The sequence below is a fragment of the Delphinapterus leucas genome, chromosome 20, assembly GCF_059928025.1.
Source record: "Delphinapterus leucas isolate spDelLeu-1000000601 "Yukka" chromosome 20, BTC_Dleu_Yukka2, whole genome shotgun sequence".
Classification (NCBI taxonomy): Eukaryota; Metazoa; Chordata; class Mammalia; order Artiodactyla; family Monodontidae; genus Delphinapterus; species Delphinapterus leucas.
In genome coordinates, this window is record NC_143148.1 from 60427689 (window position 1) to 60446256 (window position 18568).

Here is an 18568-nt window from a genome sequence, read left to right on the forward strand (position 1 = left end):
GGCCATTTTAACAATATAATTCTTCCAATCCAAGAGCATGGGATATCTTTACATTTTTTGAATCAGCTTCAATTTCCTTTATTAATGTTTTATAGTTTTCAGTGTATAAGTCTTTCACCTCCTTGGTCAGGTTTATTCCTAAGTATTTTATTTTTGGGGGTGCAGTTTTAAAAGGTATTGTTGGACTTCCCTGGCAGCCCAGTGGTTATGACTCCATGCTTCCACTGAAGGGGGCACGGGTTCAATCCCTTGTTGGGGAACTAAGATCCTGCATGCCAGGTGGTGCAGCCAAAAAAAAGAGAAGGTATTGTTTATTTAAATTCCCTTTCTGATATTTCATGCCCTTTCTGATATTTCATTGCTGTACAGAAATGTGACCCATTTCTGTGTGTTAATGTCGCATCTTGCTACCTTGCTGAATTCGTTTATCAGTTCTAGTAGCTTTTGTGTGGAGTCTTTAGGGTTTTCTATATATAGTGTCATATCTGCATATAATGGCAATTTTACCTCTTCCCTTCCAATTAGTTTACATTTTATTTCTTTTCTTGTCTTATGGCTGTGGCTAGGACTCCAATCCTATGTTAAATAGAAGAGGTGAGACTGGGCATCCTTGTTTTTGTTCCAGATTTTTAGCGAGAGGGCTTTCAGCTTTTCACCACTGAGTATTATGTTGGCTATGGGTTTGTCATAAATAGCTTTGATTATATTGAGATATGATCCCTCTATACCCACTTTGGTAAGAATTTTTATCATGAATGGATTTGAATCTTGGTTTTTTTGTTTGTTTTTTGTTGTTTTAACATCTTTATTGGGGTACAATTGCTTTATAATGGTGTGTTAGTTTCTGCTTTATAACAAAGTGAATCAGTTATACATATACATATGTTCCCATATCTCTTCTCTCTTGCGTCTCCCTCCCTCCCACCCTCCCTATCCCACCCCTCCAGGCGGTCACAAAGCACCGAGCTGATCTCCCTCTGCTATGCGGCTGCTTCCCACTAGCTATCTACCTTACGTTTGGTAGTGTATATATGTCCATGCCTCTCTCTCGCTTTGTCACAGCTTACCCTTCCCCCTCCCCATATCCTCAAGTCCATTCTCTAGTAGGTCTGTGCCTTTATTCCTGTCTTACCCCTAGGTTCTTCATGACATTTTTTCCCCTTAAATTCCATATATATGTGTTAGCATACCATATTTGTCTTTCTCTTTCTGACTAACTTCACTCTGTATGACAGACTCTAGGTCTATCCACCTCATTACAAATAGCTCAATTTCGTTTCTTTTTATGGCTGAGTAATATTCCATTGTATATATGTGCCACATCTTCTTTATCCATTCATCCGATGATGGGCACTTAGGTTGTTTCCATCTCCGGGCTATTGTAAATAGAACTGCAATGAACATTTTGGTACATGACTCTTTTTGAATTATGGTTTTCTCAGGGTATATGCCCAGTAGTGGGATTGCTGGGTCATATGGTAGTTCTATTTGTAGTTTTTTAAGGAACCTCCATACTGTTTTCCATAGTGGCTGTACCAATTCACATTCCCACCAGCAGTGCAAGAGGGTTCCCTTTTCTCCACACCCTCTCCAGCATTTATTGTTTCTAGATTTTTTGATGATGGCCATTCTGACTGGTGTGAGATGATATCTCATTGTAGTTTTGATTTGCATTTCTCTAATGATTAATGATGTTGAGCATTCTTTCATGTGTTTGTTGGCAGTCTGTATATCTTCTTTGGAGAAATGTCTATTTAGGTCTTCTGCCCATTTTTGGATTGGGTTGTTTGTTTTTTTGTTATTGAGCTGCATGAGCTGCTTGTAAATTTTGGAAATTAATCCTTTGTCAGTTGCTTCACTTGCAAATATTTTCTTCCATTCTGAGGGTTGTCTTTTGGTCTTGTTTATGGTTTCCTTTGCTGTGCAAAAGCTTTGAAGTTTCATTAGGTCCCATTTGTTTAGTTTTGTTTTTATTTCCATTTCTCTAGGAGATGGGTCAAAAAGGATCTTGCTATGATTTATGTCATAGAGTGTTCTGCCTTTGTTTTCCTCTAAGAGTTCGATAGTTTCTGGCCTTACATTTAGGTCTTTAATCCATTTTGAGCTTATTTTTGTGTATGGTGTTAGGGAATGATCTAATCTCATACTTTTACATTTACCTGTCCAGTTTTCCCAGCACCACTTATTGAAGAGGCTGTCCTTTCTCCACTGTACATTCCTGCCTCCTTTATCAAAGATAAGTTGACCATATGTGCATGGGTTTATCTCTGGGCTTTCTATCCTGTTCCACTGATCTATCTTTCTGTTTTTGTGCCAGTACCATACTGTCTTGATTACTGTAGCTTTGTGGTATAGTCTGAAGTCAGGGAGCCTGATTCCTCCAGCTCCATTTTTCGTTCTCAAGATTGCCTTGGCTATTCAGGGTCTTTTGTGTTTCCATACAAATTGTGAAATTTTTTGTTCTAGTTCTGTGAAAAATGCCAGTGGTAGTTTGATAGGGATTGCATTGAATCTGTAGATTGCTTTGGGTAGTAGAGTCATTTTCACAATGTTGATTCTTCCAATCCAAGAACATGGTATATCTATCCATCTATTTGTATCATCTTTAATTTCTTTCATCAGTGTCTTATAATTTTCTGCATACAGGTCTTTTGTCTCCTTAGGTAGGATTATTCCTAGATATTTTATTCTTTTTGTTGCAAAGGTAAATGGGAGTTTTTTGTTTTTTGTTTTTTTTTGTGGTACGCGGGCCCCTCACTGCTGGGGCCTCTCCCGTTGTGGAGCACAGGCTCCAGACACGCAGGCTCAGCTGCCATGGCTCACGGGCCCAGCCGCTCCGTGGCATGTGGGATCTTCCCGGACCGGGGCATGAACCCGTGTCCCCTGCATCAGCAGGCGGACTCTCAACCACTGCGTCACAAGGGAAGCCCAATGGGAGTGTTTTCTTGATTTCACTTTCAGATTTTTCATCATTAGTATATAGGAATGCCAGAGATTTCTGTGCATTAATTTTGTATCCTGCAACTTTACCAAATTCATTGATTAGCTCTAGTAGTTTTCTGGTAGCATCTTTAGGATTCTGTATGTATAGTATCATGTCATCTGCAAACAGTGACAGCGTTACTTCTTTTCCGATTTGGATTCCTTTTATTTCCTTTTCTTCTCTGATTGCTGTGGCTAAAACTTCCAAAACTATGTTGAATAAGAGTGGTGAGAGTGGGCAACCTTGTCTTCCTCCTGATCTTAGTGGAAATGCTTTCAGTTTTTCACCATTGAGGATGATGTTGGCTGTGGGTTTGTCATATATAGCCTTTATTATGTTGAGGAAAGTTCCCTCTATGCCTACTTTCTGCAAGGTTTTTATCGTAAATGGGTGTTGAATTTTGTCAAAAGCTCTCTCTGCATCTATTGAGATGATCATATGGTTTTTCTCCTTCAGTTTGTTAATATGGTTTATCACACTGATTTGTGTATATTGAAGAATCCTTGCATTCCTGGAATAAACCCCACTTGATCATGGTGTATGATCCTTTTAATGTGCTGTTGGATTCTGTTTGCTAGTATTTTGTTGAGGATTTTTGCATCTATGTTCATCAGTGATATTGGCTTGTAGTTTTCTTTCTTTGTGACATCTTGTCTGGTTTTGGTATCAAGGTGATGGTGGCCTCATAGAATGAATTTTGGAGTGTTCCTCCCTCTGCTATATTTTGGAAGAGTTTGAGAAGGATAGGTGTTAGCTCTTCTCTAAATGTTTGATAGAATTCGCCTGTGTAGGCATCTGGTCCTGGGCTTTTGTTTGTTGGAAGATTTTTAATCACAGTTTCAATTTCAGTGCTTGTGATTGGTCTGTTCATATTTTCTATTTCTTCCTGGTTCAGTCTTGGCAGGTTGTGCATTTCTACGAATTTGTCCATTTCTTCCAGGTTGTCCATTTTATTGGCATAGAGTTGCTTGTAGTAATCTCTCATGATCTTTTGCATTTCTGCAGTGTCAGTTGTTACTTCTCCTTTTTCATTTCTAATTCTATTGATTTGAGTCTTCTCCCTTTTTTTCTTGATGAGTCTGGCTAATGGTTTATCAATTTTGTTTATCTTCTCAAAGAACCAGCTTTTAGTTTTATTGATCTTTGCTATTGTTTCCTTCATTTCTTTTTCATTTATTTCTGATCTGATTTTTATGATTTCTTTCCTTCTGCTAACTTTGGGTTTTTTTTTTTTCTTCTTTCTCTAATTGCTTTAGGTGCAAGGTTAGGTTCTTTATTCGAGATGTTTTCTGTTTCTTAAGGTGGGCTTGTATTGCTATAAACTTCCCTCTTAGAACTGCTTTTGCTGCATCCCATAGGTTTTGGGTCGTCGTGTCTCCATTGTCATTTGTTTCTAGGTATTTTTTTATTTCCTCTTTGATTTCTTCAGTGATCACTTCGTTATTAAGTAGTGTATTGTTTAGCCTCCATGTGTTGTATTTTTTTGCAGATCTTTTCCTGTAATTGATATCTAGCCTCATAGCATTGTGGTCGGAAAAGATACTTGGTACAATTTCAATTTTCTTAAATTTACCAAGGCTTGATTTGTGACCCAAGATATGATCTATCCTGGAGAATGTTCCATGAGCACTTGAGAAAAATGTGTATTCTGTTATTTTTGGATGGAGTGTCCTATAAATATCAATTAAGTCCATCTTGTTTAATGTATCATTTAAAGCTTCTGTTTCCTTATTTATTTTCATTTTGGATGATCTGTCCATTGGTGAAAGTGAGGTGTTAAAGTCCCCTACTATGAATGTGTTACTGTCGATTTCCCCTTTTATGGCTGTTAGTATTTGCCTTATGTATTGAGGTGCTCCTAGGTTGGGTGCATAAATATTTACAATTGTTATATCCTCTTCTTGGATCGATCCCTTGATCATTATGTAGTGTCCTTCTTTGTCTCTTCTAATAGTCTTTATTTTAAAGTCTATTTTGTCTGATATGAGAATTGCTACTCCAGCTTTCTTTTGGTTTCCATTTGCATGGAATATCTTTTTCCATCCCCTTACTTTCAGTCTGTATGTGTCTCTAGGTCTGAAATGGGTCTCTTGTAGACAGCATATATATGGTTCTTGTTTTTGTATCCATTCAGCCAATCTTTTGTCTTTTGGTGGGAGCATTTAGTCCATTTACATTTAAGGTAATTATCGATATGTATGTTCCTATTCCCATTTTCTTAATTGTTTTGGGTTCGTTATTGTAGGTCTTTTCCTTCTCTTGTGTTTCTTGCCTAGAGAAGTTCCTTTAGCATTTGCTGTAAAGCTGGTTTGGTGGTGCTGAACTCTCTCAGCTTTTGCTTGTCTGTAAAGGTTTTAATTTCTCCATCAAATTTGAATGAGATCCTTGCTGGGTAGAGTAATCTTGGTTGCAGGTTTTTCTCCTTCATCACTTTCAGTATGTCCTGCCACTCCCTTCTGGCTTGTAGGGTTTCTGCTGAGAGATCAGCTGTTAACCTTATGGGGATTCCCTTGTGTGTTATTTGTTGTTTTTCTCTTGCTGCTTTTAATATGCTTTCTTTGTATTTAATTTTTGACAGTTTGATTAATATGTGTCTTGGCATATTTCTCCTTGGATTTATCCTGTATGGGACTCTCTGTGCTTCCTGGACTTGATTAACTATTTCCTTTCCCATATTAGGGAAGTTTTCAACTATAATCTCTTCAAATATTTTCTCAGTCCCTTTCTTTTCCTCTTCTTCTTCTGGAACCCCTATAATTCGAATGTTGGTGTGTGTGTTTAATGTTGTCCCAGAGGTCTCTGAGACTGTCCTCAGTTCTTTTCATTCTTTTTTCTTTATTCTGCTCTGCAGTAGTTATTTCCACTATTTTACCTTCCAGGTCACTTATCCGTTCTTCTGCCTCAGTTACTCTGCTATTGATCCCTTCTAGAGTACTTTTCATTTCATTTATTGTGTTGTTCATCGTTCCTTGTTTCATCTTTAGTTCTTCTAGGTCCTTGTTAAATGTTTCTTGCATTTTGTCTATTCTATTTCCAAGATTTTGGATCATCTTTACTACCATTATTCTGAATTCTTTTTCAGGTAGACTGCCTATTTCCTCTTCATTTGTTAGGTCTGGTGGGTTTTATCTTGCTCCTTCATCTGCTGTGTGTTTTTCTGTCTTCTCATTTTGCTTATCTTACTGTGTTTGGGGTCTCCTTTTTGCAGGCTGCAGGTTCGTAGTTCCTGTTGTTTTTGGTGTCTGTCCCCAGTGGCTAAGGTTGGTTCAGTGGGTTGTGTAGGCTTCCTGGTGGAGGGGAGTAGTGCCTGTGTTCTGGTGGATGAGGCTGGATCTTGTCTCTCTGGTGGGCAGGTCCACGTCTGGTGGTGTGTTTTGGGGTGTCTGTGGACTTACTATGACTTTAGGCAGCCTCTCTGCTAAGGGGTGGGGTTGTGTTCCCGTCTTGCTAGTTGTTCGGCATAGGATGTCCAGCACTGTAGCTTGCTGGGTGTTGAGTGAAGCTGGGTGCTGGTGTTGAGATGGAGATCTCTGGGAGATTTTTGCCGTTTGATATTATGTGGAGCTGGGAGGTCTCTTGTGGACCAGTGTCCTGAAGTTGGCTGTCCCACCTCAGAGGCACAGCACTGACTCCTGTGCAGCACCAAGAGCCTTTCATCCACACGGCTCAGAATAAAAGGGAGAGAAAGTAGAGAGAAAGAATTAGTAGAAGTAGAAAGAAAGGAAGGAAGGAAGGAAAAGAAGGAAAGAAAGAAAGGAGGGAGGGACGGACAGTGGGAGGAAGGAAGGAAGGAGGGAAGGAAGGAAAAAAGAAAGAAAGAAAGAAGATAGAGTACAATAAAATAAAGTAAAATATAATAAAGTTATTAAATTAAAAAATAATTATTAAGAAAAAAAAAAACGGACGGATAGAACCCTAGGACAAATGGTGGAAGCAAAGCTATACAGACAAAATCTCTCACAGAAGTATACACATACACACTCACAAAAAGAGGAAAAGGGGAAAAAATCATAAATCTTGCTCTCGAAGTCCACTTCCTCGATTTGGGATGACTCGTTGTCTATTCAGGTATTCCACCGATGCAGGTACATCAGGTTGATTGTGGAGCTTTAATCCGCTGCTCCTGAGGCTGCTGGGAGAGATTTCCCTTTCTCTTCTTTGTTCTCACAGCTCCTGGGGTTCAGCTTTGGATGTGGCCCCGCCTCTGCGTGTAGGTCGCCGGAGGGTGTCTGTTCTTCGCTCAGACAGGACGGGGTTAAAGGAGCCGCTGATTCGGGGACTCTGGCTCACTCAGGCCGGGGGGAGGGAGGGTGAGGGAGGGGCACGGCGTGAGGGGCGAGCCTGCGGCGGCAGACGCCGGCGTGACGATGCACCAGCCTGAGGCGCGCCGTGCGTTCTCCCGGGGGAGTTGTCCCTGGATCCCGGGACCCTGGCAGTGGCGGGCTGCACAGGCTCCCCGGAAGGGAGGTGTGGAGAGTGACCTGTGCTCGCCCACAGGCTTCTTGGTGGCGGCAGCAGCGGCCTTAGCGTCTCCTGCCCGTCTCTGGGGTCCGCGCTTTTAGCCGCGACTCGCGCCCGTTTCTAGAGCTCCTTTAAGCGGCGCTCTTAATCCCCTCTCCTCGCGCACCAGGAAACAAAGAGGTAAGAAAAAGTCTCTTGCCTCTTCGGCAGGTCCAGACTTTTCCCCGGACTCCCTCCTGGCTAGCCGCGGTGCACTAACGCCCTGCAGGCTGTGTTCACGCCGCCAACCCCAGTCCTCTCCCTGCGCCCCAACCGAAACCCGAGCCTCAGCTCCCAGCCCCGCCTGCCCCGGCGGGTGAGCAGACAAGCCTCTCGGGCTGGTGAGTGTGGTCGGCACCGATCCTCTGTGCGGGGAGTCTCTCCGCTTTGCCCTCCGCACCCCTGTGGCTGCGCTCTCCTCCGTGGCTCCGAAGCTTCCCCCCTCGGCCTCCCGCAGTCTCCGCCCGCGAAGGGGCTCCTAGTGTGTGGAAACCTTTCCTCCTTCACGGCTCCCTCCCACTGGTGCAGGGCCCGTCCCTATCCTTTTGTCTCTGTTTTTTCTTTTTTCTTTTGCCCTACCCAGGTACGTGGGGAGTTTCTTGCCTTTTGGGAGGTCTGAGGTCTTCTGCCAGCGTTCAGTAGGTGTTCTGTAGGAGTTGTTCCACGTGTAGATGTATTTCTGGTGTATCTGTGAGGAGGAAGGTGATCTCCACGTCTTACTCTTCCGCCATCTTCCCCTCCTTCCCTGAATCTTGTTAAATGCTTTTTTCTGCATCTGTCGAGATGATCATGTGGTTTTTGCTTATGTGGTGTATCGCAGTGATTTCCATACGTTGAACCATCCTTGTGAACTTGCGATGAATCACACTTGGTCATGGTGTATGATCTTTTTTATGTGTTGTTGGATTCGGTTTGCTAATATTTTGAGAATTTTTGCATCTATATTCTTCAGAGATACTGGCCTGTAACTTTCCTTTTTGGTGGTGTCTTTGTCTGGTTTTGTTATCAGGGTGATGGTGGCTTCATAGCATGTCTTTGGGAGTGTTCCCTCCTCTTCCATTTTTTTGGTAAGAGTTTTAGAAGGATCGGTATAAGTTCTTTTTTGTATGTTTGGTAGAATTCACCTGTGAGGCCATCTGGTCCTGGACTTGTGTTTGTAGGGAGTTTTTTTAAATTACAGATTCTATTTCACTTCTAGTGCTCAGTCTGTTCAAATTATCTATTTCTTCCTGATACAGTTTTGGTGGGCTGTATGTTTCTAGGAACTTGTCAGTTTCTTCTAGGTTGTTGAATTTGTTGGCATACCCTTGTTCATAGTAGTTTCCCTTACACTTTTTTATATTTCTGTGGCATCAGTTGTTAACGTTTCCTTTTTCATTTCTTATTTTATTTGGGTTCTCTCTCTTTTCCTTTTGGTGATCCTGGCCAGAGGTTTGTCCATCGTGTTTATCCTTCCAAAGAACCAACTCTTAGTTTTATTGATTTATTTCTATTGTTTTAATCTCTGTTTTATTTCTTTCTTCTCTGATCTTTACTATTTCCTTCCTTCTGCTGAATTTCGGTTTTGCTTGTTCTTCTTTTCCTAATTCTTTTAAGTGGTAGGTTAGGTTGTTTGAGGCTTTTCTTGTTTTTAGAGGAAGGCCTGTACTGTTATGAACTTCCCTGTAACAACTGCTTTTGCTGCATCCCATAGCTTTGGATGGTTCTGTTTTCTTTTCCTTTTTTTTTTTTTATTTTTGTATGGTTGTATTTTCATTTTTTCAAGGTATTTTTAAATTTCCTCTTTGATTTCATCATTAACCCATTGGTTTTTGAGTAGCATGTTGTTATCGTTTTTTTCCCATTTCTTTTTTTTCTAATGTCTGATCTTATTTGTTAGAACATCTCATTTTTTAAAAAATTTGGTTAATTTCATGTTAGATAATGAATATTTTCTCAGTTTTATTTCTTGTTTTAAACTTTTATTTTATTTATTTGGCTGCATCAGGTCTTGGTTGTGGCATGCGGGATCTTTGTTGCAGCGCACGGGCTTCTCTCTAGTGGCACACGGGCTCTCTAGTCGTGGCGCATGGGCTCCAGAACGCGCAGGCTCAGTAGCTGTGGTGTGTGTGCTCTCTAGTTGTGGCGCACGGGCTCCAGAGCACGTGGGCTTAGTAGCTGTGGCGTGTGGGCTTCGTTGCTCTGTGGCATGTGGGATCTTAGTTCCCCGACCAGAGATTGAACCCACATCCCCTGCATTGGAAGGCGGATTCTTTACCACTGCGCCACCAGTGAACTCCTAGAACATCTCTTTTTTAAAAAAAATTTATTTATTTACTTTATTTTTGGCTGCATTTGGTCTTCATTGCTGTGCACAGGCTTTCTCTAGTTGTGATGAGCAGGGGCTACTCTTTGTTGCAGTGCGCAGGCTTCTCATTGCAGTGGCTTCTCGTTGCAGAGCACAGGCTCTAGGCATGCGGGCTTCAGTAGTTATGGCACGTGGGCTCAGTAGTTGTGGCTCGTGGGCTCTAGAGCACAGGCTCAGTAGTTGTAGCACATGGGCTTAGTTGCTCCGCGGCATGTGGGATCTTCCCGGACCAGGGCTCAAACCCGTGTCCCCTGCATTGGCAGGCGGATTCTTAACCACTGCACCACCAGGGAAGTCCGAACATCTCATTTTTGACTGGACTCAGAGGTAGAAGCTCTGAGAGAGGACAGCCTCCATCTCTTGACAATCTGTTCCCGGCATTTTTCTTTGGCCTTCTTCATTCTCTTGCCAAAGAGTTTAGCATATTCTGCAGTCTCTGCCTTAGTTTTCCTAGAATGCTGTTTCTTCAGAGCAATACACTGACATTTGTGTTGCAGAACATATGGAGTAAAAAGACACTGAATCTTGTGTGCTTTGGTCCTAGATTTCCTACCTTTGTTTAGGGGTTTCTCACAACATACTGGTGGACATCATCTTCTTTGGAGAGACTGAAAAGTTTGTGGATTCTTCTAGCTTTTTTTATTGATTGATTGATTTTTTATTTTTTGGCTGTGTTGGGTCTTCGTTGCTGCACGTGGGCTTTCTCTAGTTGTGGCGAGTGGGGGCTACTCTTTGTTGTGGTGCGTGGGCTTCTCATTGAGGTGGCTTCTCTTGTTGTGGAGCACGGGGTCTAGGTGTGTGGGCTTCAGTAGTTGCAGCACGTGGGCTCAGTAGTTGTGGCTCACGGGCTCTAGGTACGCAGGCTCTGTAGTTGTGGCTCGTGGGCTCTAGAGCACAGGCTCAGTAGTTGTGGCTCGGGGGCTTAGTTGCTCCGAGGCATGTGGGATCTTCCTGGCCCAGGGCTCGAACCTGTGTCCCAAGCGTTGGCAGGCGGATTCTTTTTTTTTTTTTTTTTGCGGTATGCGGGCCTCTCACTGTTGTGGCCTCTCCCATTGTGGAGCACAGGCTCCGGACGCGCAGGCTCAGCGGCCATGGCTCACAGGCCCAGCCGCTCTGCGGCATGTGGGATCCTCCCAGACTGGGGCACGAACCCGCGTCCCCTGCATCGGCAGGCAGATTCCCAACCACTGTGCCACCAGGGAAGCCCCAGGCAGGCGGATTCTTAACCACTGCGCCACCAGGGAAGCCCCAGGCAGGCGGATTCTTAACCACTGCGCCACCAGGGAAGCCCCAGGCAGGCGGATTCTTAACCACTGCGCCACCGGGGAAGCGCCTCTGCTTTTCCCCTTTGGGTCCCAGGCGACGAGGCACAGTAGTATCAGTGAGTCCAGTAATATTTTTCTACCTTTTTTTTACGAAGACCAAATTGAGACCACTCAGATTGGCATCCACAGTGCAACCCCATACAGATTTGTGAATTCTTTCTCCAGTTCTCCTTGGTCTGTAACAGGAATGTCCCTTATTCAGTAGCAGGTGTTCGTGGCCATGGGTTAAGACACCCTGCTTTATGGGGAAACCCTGTTTGTCATTCCCACCACTGATTCGGACCACATAACCCTTCCATTCTTCACCCAGAGTGTCAGCAGCAACTTCTTTGGCCATAGGATTCTCATAAAAGGTACCAAGTTTTCATTCATCATCCACTTCAATGAGCTTCTGGCAGCCAGTGGCCAGGAGAGAAATCTTCAGCTTCATCCTTAAGTGGCCGGCTGCATGCAAGGCAGCACGTGAAAGAGCTCTCATTTCTTCCTCTGTGGTTAATTGCTAGTTGCATGCCATTGTGGTCAGAGAAGATGCTTGATATAATTTCTGTACTCTGAAATTTGTTGAGGCTTATTTTGTGCCCTCGTATGTGGTCAGTCCTGTATAATGTCCACGTGCCCTGAAAGGAATGTGTATTCTGGTTGTTTTGGGTGTAATGTCAGTTAAGTCTTACTGCTCTGTTGTATCATTGGGGATCTCTCTTGCCTCACTGATTCTCTGTCTAGAGGCCCTGAGTGGGGCCTCAATACTATTATTGTATTCCTGTCAGTTTCTGTCTTTATGTCTGTTATTTGTTTTACGTATTTGAGTGCTCCTATATAAGGAGCATATATGTTGACGAGTGTAATATCCTGTCCTTGTGTTCATCCTTTATTAGTATATAGCGTCCTTCTTTATCTTTCTTTATGGCTTTTGTTTTGAAGTCTATTTTGTCTGATATGAGTATTGCGACCCCCACTTTCTTGTCATTTGTTTGCATGAAATATCCTTTTCCATCCCCTCACTTTCACTCTGTGTGTGTCCTTTGCCCTAAAGTGGGTCTCCTGTAGGCAGCATACTGTAGGCTCTTTTTTTTTTAATCCAGTCTGCCACTCTGTGTCTTTTGATTGGAGCTTTTAGTCCATTGACATTTTAAGGTAATTATTGACAACTTTTTGTTTCTCCTTTTGTGGTTTGATGTTGTTTTTTTGTCCATGCGGCTTGAGGGATCTTAGTTCCCCTACCAGGGACTGAACCCGGGCCGTTGGCAGTGAGAGCTCGGAGTCCTAAGGCACTGGACCGCCAGGGAATTCCCCGATGATTTTCTCTTGAATTATACTTATGTCCTCTTCTTTTTGGTTTTTGTGAGTCTATTGTATGTTTTTGATTTGTGGTTGCCCTGGTTTTCAAGTATGTTAACCCCTTCCTATATCTGCTTGCCCTAGACTGGTAGTCATATAGGCTCAAACACATTCTAGGAAATGAAAAAAAAAGTCTACATTTTCTTACTCTCCTCCCCTCACATTTTATGATTTTGACGTCCCTTTTTACATCTTCATGTTCATCCTTTTGCTGTTCATTCTGGTTATCATTCAGCTTCACAGAAATTTTTTGATTTTTAAAAAATGTGTGTACTGGCTTATTTAAGTGATTTATTTTCCAATTGTGATTTTTCTCTTTCCTGTAGATTCTTAGTTCTGTTCTATTTAGAGAAGACCTTTCAGTATTTCCTTTAGGATAGGTTTAGTATTGCTGTATTCTTTTAGTTTTTGCTTGTCTGAGAAATTCTTTCTCTCTCCTTTATTCTAAATGATAATCTTGCTGGGTAGAATGTCCTAGGTTGCAGATTTTTCCCTTCCAGGACTTTGACTGTCTTGCCACTCCCTTCTGGCCCACAGCGTTTCTGTAGAGAAATCAGCTGATAGCCTAATGGGGGTTCCCTTGTCACTAACTCTTTGTTTTTCTCTTGCTGCCTTTAGAATCCTCTCTTAATCTTTAACTTTTGCCATTTTTTTTTTTGAAGATGTTGGGGGTAGGAGTTTATTAATTAATTAATTTATTTTTGCTGTGTTGGGTCTTCGTTTCTGTGCGAGGGTTTCTCTCTAGTTGTGGTAAGCGGGGGCCACTCTTCATCGCGGTGCATGGGCCTCTCACTATCGCGGCCTCTCTTGTTGCAGAGCACAGGCTCCAGACGCGCAGGCTGAGTTGTGGCTCACGGGCCCAGTTGCTCTGTGGCATGTGGAATCCTCCCAGACCAGGGCTCGAACCCGTGTCCGCTGCATTGGCAGGCGGATTCTCAACCACTGCGCCACCAGGGAAGCCCAACTTTTGCCATTTTTATTATAGTATGTCTTGCTGTAGGTTTGTGTGGGTTTACCTGGTTTGGGACCCCCTGTGCTTCCTCTACCTGGATATGTTTCCTTCTTTAGATTTGGAAAGTTTTCAGCCGTCATTTCTTCAGATACATTTGTGGTACCCTTTTCTCTTTCTTTCCATTCTGGAATCCCTATTATGTGTTGATTGGCACACTTTATATTCTCCCATAGGCCTCTTATATTGCTTTTTTTTTTTCATTTGGCTTTCTGCTTTTCTGATTGGGTCATTTCCTCATTTCCATTGGTCTACCTTCACTTATTCATTCTTCTGCATTATTAATTCTGCTGTTCATTGCCTTTAGCTCAGCTTTTGTCTCTGCAAATGAGTTTTCTAATTTTTTTTGGTACCCTTTAGAGTTTGTTTCTTTTTTATAGTACTCGGCATTTCTGTCGATAGCCTTTCTTTTTTTAAAAAAAAATGTATTTATTTATGGCTACATTGGGTCTTTGTTCCTGCACGCGGGCTTTCTCTAGTTGCGGCGAGCGAGGGCTACTCTTTGTTGCGGTGTGCAGGCTTCTCATTGCGGTGGCTTCTCTTGTTGCAGAGCATGGGCTCTAGGCACGCGGGCTTCAGTAGTTGTGGTGCATGGGCTTCAGCAGTTGTGGCTTGCGGGCTCTAGAGCGCAGGCTCAGTAGCTGTGGCACACGGGCTTGGGTGCTCCGTGACATGTGGGATCTTCCTGGACCAGGGCTCGAACCTGTGTCCCCTGCATTGGCAGGCGGATTCTTAACCACTGTGCCACCAGGGAAGTCCCCGATAGCCTTTCTTAATTCCTTACTTTCCTTTTTGAACTCAGTGTCTGTTGGAGTGAAGCGGTCTGTGTTGTTGCTTCTTGCAGCAGCATTCTCTTGGTCTTTTAACTGGAGTGGTTCCTCTTCTTATTTCTCTTACTCTGTGCGTTTAGGAGAGACAATTTTCAGCTGTGGTTTTGGAGGGCTGTTGACACGTGGGGGCATCCCTGTGTAGCTCTCGTGGGTTTAACATATCTGGTACCAGGGCTGCTTTTAGCATGGATGCCTGTCAGCTCTTTCCTCAGTGTGTGCTGGCGGTTAATCCCCTTGCTAGGGGTGTGCAGATGTGGCGGCTGGCGACCAGTCCTGGGTTTCTCGACGGTGGCGGCAGCTTAGGCACACCCCGGGAGTATGCGACGGGAGTGGAGGTGGCTCACGACGCCTCCTGGAGCCCATGCAGTTGGCGATCACACACTCAGGGGAAAAGGCTACGATTGCAGGTCCCGCTCCCCCTCTCAGGCACCCCCCAAACAATGGTGCCCGGCCTCCAAGGCAACCCAGGCTTCCTCTGCGTACACCCTGAGTTGCACCGGATTGCAGCCCTACCACCCAGGCTGTCTCCACACAATCAACCCAAGTTTTCTCCCCAGGTCTGACCTCCGAGGCCAGAATTTCAGCACCCATTCCACCACCACCCCCCCCAAGGTGACCACCGTTATATTTTCTGTCTCTCTGATTTTGACTACTCACAGTACCTCCTATAAGTGGAACTGTACAGTATTTGTCTTATTTCATTTAGCATAACGTCCTTAAGGTTCATCCATGCTCTAGCATCTATCAGTATATATCAGGTATATACGCCACCTTTTCTTTATCCATTCATCTGTCAGTGGATAGCTGGGTTTGTTCCATGTTGTAGCCGTTGTGAATAGGGCCGCGATGAACGTGGGCGTACAAGTATGTCTTTGAGACCCTGGTTTCAATTCCTTTGGGTATGTACCCAGAAGGGGGATTGCCAGATCACATGGTAAGTATACTTGATGAACCTCCATACTGTTCTCCATAGTGACTGTACCATTTTACATTCCCACCGACAGTGCACGGGGGTTCCACATTCTCCACACCCTCACCAAGTGCTTGTTGTTTTCTGTTGTTGTTAGTAGCCATCCTAATGAGTGTCGGGGGGTCTCATTGTGGTTCTCATCTGCATTTCCCTAGTGATTAGTGATGTTGAGCGTTTGTTCATGAGCTTATTGACCATTTGTGTATCTTCTTTGGGGAAAGGACTATTCAAGCCCTTTGCCCATTTTGGAAATTTTTTTTTTTTTTTTTGCAGTTGAGTTTTACCGGTTCTCTATTTATATCCTGGATACTAATCCCTTTTTGTTCTCTGGGGCCCACCACTGCACAGCCACGTGACGAGAGCATCTGTGCCATTGTCTCTCATGGCAGGAAGTCCCACGCAGAGCCAGGAAAGGGACGTCATGATGTCACAATATCATTGTGGTGTAGACACGCCAGAGCATGGGGTACACCTCCAGACACGCTTGCTGCAGCAGGACCAGCACCTACAACGGGCGGGACCTCTCTGAGTGCAGGGTCTCTGCGGGGTGGCCTGAAGTTGCTGACGCCAGGATGTGCCAGATGAACAGGTGTGACCTAATTCATGCTGTTTAGAAAGACGCTGGGCAGTGAAGGCTCTGGCCCCACCCCAGGGTCACTCGAGGTGGGACCGGCCGGGGCGGTGGGGGGCAGGGATTCGCACAAAGGGGAATGCAGAGTCGGGGCGTCTCCGAGGCAGAAACCGAGAGCTTGGGTCGGGCCAGGCATTCCAGAAAGAGGAAACGACCTCCAGCTGGTCTGGGGCACCGTCAAGGCTGCTCTGTGAGGCATGCTGCTGGCACAGGGCTGGGTTCTCACTCCCAAGTGGGGTCACGTCTGCAGCTCCCGCCTGTGCCAGGTACAGGAAGCACGGGGGAGGGAGCGAGGTGCCCGAGGACTCCAGCAAGGGCTAGGGCCACCCCTGACGCCCTGCCTGGCCCTGCAGCCTCCACCCCTTGCCCTCCAGCTCGAGCTAGCTGTTGGATGGGAATTGTGGATGGAGCAGGCAGGATGGATGCCTCTGCTCAGAACGGGCCCCCAGCCTGGCCCTGTGCGCACCCCCCTCAGGGAGGAGCACAGACCCCAGGTCACGCTGGGCTCAGAGATCTCTGACTCCTGCCCTGCGAGCTGGTTTTCAGGCGGAACACACATCCCGGGTGGGGACTCCCACGTGGCAGCCCCACGGGGAGTCGGGAGACAGTGGTCCCTCCATAGCCGTGCCACGCAGGGGACCTGCTGCCCCAGCACACGACCCGCCCGTCTCCTGCCCGCTCTGATGGGCCCTGGGAAAGAGCCTCTGGGTAACCCGTGCCGTCCTGGCCAGCAGCCCCAGTCGTCCGTTGAGTGGAGGGCAGGAAAGCCGGGGGTGAGTATGTTTGTTTCAAAATTATAAGCTACTCATTTGGTAGGAAAAAAAGTGGAAGACAGTGGGATTTCCAGGGCGGGAACCCTCCCCTCACAGCCACGTCCACCCTCCTGAGGGGGCTGTCGTGTACAAAGAGCATTTAATTAATTTATTTATTTCTTTACACATAACTGAAGTGATGTTACAGTACATAAGTTATTTACAACTGTGCAGTAATGTGTTGCAAAATAAATTATCTAGAAGGCAGCAAAAGTACATTGTGAACGTGTATAAAACTGTACAGCGTTTACGGGTACACTTTTTATATGATTATTGGCTCTGTAGTGTTTCAAGTTATGTTCTCAGAAAGAGAAACAAAATGCCCAAGATTAAAGGAAAAAATATACAAACCACGTGGATTTGACTCCATTAAAAACACAACCCGGAGTCCTGCCTGCGTGTCCCTGTGAGGCGGGCGGGCGGGCGGCGCAGCCAGGCCCTCACCCGGCCCAGCGTCCCAGCCCAGATCTCGGGCTGGCACCGTCGGCAGCTTCGTGGCGACAGGACGGCTGCCGGCCCGAAGCTCTCCCCACCCTCTGACCCGGAGGCCGCTGTTGGTGAGGGGTGGACGCCTTAACTTTTATTCTCTTTAGTCGATCAGAAATGAAACAAGGAATTTAAAAAAACGCTCTCCATCCTGCAGCTCCTGAGATGCCTGTGCAGCCGCCGGAAAAGAGCCTGAGGCTGCCGTGTCCGTGTCCGTGCCCGCGTCCCCGGCTCTGCGTCCTCCCGCGGCGGCGGGTGTGAGAGAGCCGCATGCCAGGGGCCCAGCGCGGGCTTCTCCCTGGATGTCCCCACCAGGGACGTGGTCTCCTTCCACCGCCCGGACTCGGCGGCGGACTGGGGGGCTCGCCTGTGACCCGGGCAGCTGTCCCACCGCGTCAGGCCGGAAGGAGCACGAAGTCGTCGTTGACGTCGACCATGGGCACGTAGAAGGACGGCACCTCGTTCACACACAGGGACTTGTGCCCGGCGGGGTCCAGCTCCTGCACCTTCAGCTGCCACTCCATCCTCTGCACAGCGTTGAGGGCCGCGGCCTCGTGCTGCTGCCGCATCAGGAGACACGTCTACGCGGGAAACGCAGCAGGTGAGGGGAGGGGAGGCAAGACCCCGGCCGCCCCCCGCACCCACTCCCCCTGCCGCAGCGCCTCCCGGGAGGTCGGGGCGGGGGACCCGTTTGCGCTCTGGCCTCAGGACGACCTCTTGCGTCTGGGTCTCGTCCTGCGCGGTGAGTGGCCTTGCTGACCACACGGGGGTCTGTCCATCGTCCCTGCTCTGTGCCCCCACCCTGGGGGTTTCAGCACAGCCTCTAGTCAGAACTCATAATAGCTTTCTTTGCTCTTCTGTTTTCATTTTCCATTTATCTTATTTATGGTTGGTGACATTGGCTTCATTTGCACTCACAGTGGAAATTATGCCTTTTAGAAATGCACTTGGTTTTTAAAAATTAATGTTCACGTGTTTACTCTTAAGCGTACTAAGTAAGGTAAACAGTTATACTACTAAAGGCGTACTCTGTACTTCATGTTGAGAAGGGAGAATGTTGAAACTGAAATAATGACGGTACCTGGGTTACCAACAACACGTGGGGGGGCGGGGGCGGCGTTTGGGGTACAAGGCGGGTGACACAGCACAGCAGGCGAAAGACCAGCCTTCATATGGACAGAGTTAACGGAGTGACAGTGTGCAGGAAGATCATCTTATTTTCTTCGACGTGCACACGAGCATGCAGGGCCAGGTATCACAATTTCTGATTTGCTTAAAATAGTTCAGTTAAAAAAAGTGTTCTGGAAACAAGCCCCACATGCCCCAGCGGCCAGCCG

The 18568-nt window shown here is 45.7% G+C and overlaps 1 protein-coding gene, 1 long non-coding RNA gene and 1 pseudogene across 17 annotated transcripts in view; 1 reads left to right on the plus strand and 2 right to left on the minus strand.

Annotated features, from left to right (window-relative positions):
* Nucleotides 1–16948, plus strand: part of LOC149744725 (uncharacterized) — a 50187-nt gene extending 33239 nt beyond the window's left edge. Inside the window, exon 2 of the long non-coding RNA XR_016391056.1 lies at nucleotides 15692–16948. This is a non-coding gene — a long non-coding RNA (uncharacterized LOC149744725). The remainder of the gene's footprint in view (nucleotides 1–15691) is intronic.
* Nucleotides 7303–16718, minus strand: LOC111179385 (small ribosomal subunit protein eS6-like; annotated as a pseudogene).
* The window catches only part of ANKRD11 (ankyrin repeat domain 11), a 171310-nt gene continuing 169598 nt past the window's right edge, over nucleotides 16857–18568 (minus strand). For 13 of the 16 annotated variants that reach the window (XM_089903439.1, XM_022582895.3, XM_022582892.3 and 10 more), the window contains one exon: nucleotides 16857–17812. In XM_089903439.1, coding sequence (XP_089759565.1) covers nucleotides 17627–17812 — 186 coding nt within the window. In that variant the 3' untranslated portion in view covers nucleotides 16857–17626. The remainder of the gene's footprint in view (nucleotides 17813–18568) is intronic. The other 3 variants (XM_022582896.3, XM_089903438.1, XM_022582889.3) reach the window with 2 other exon arrangements.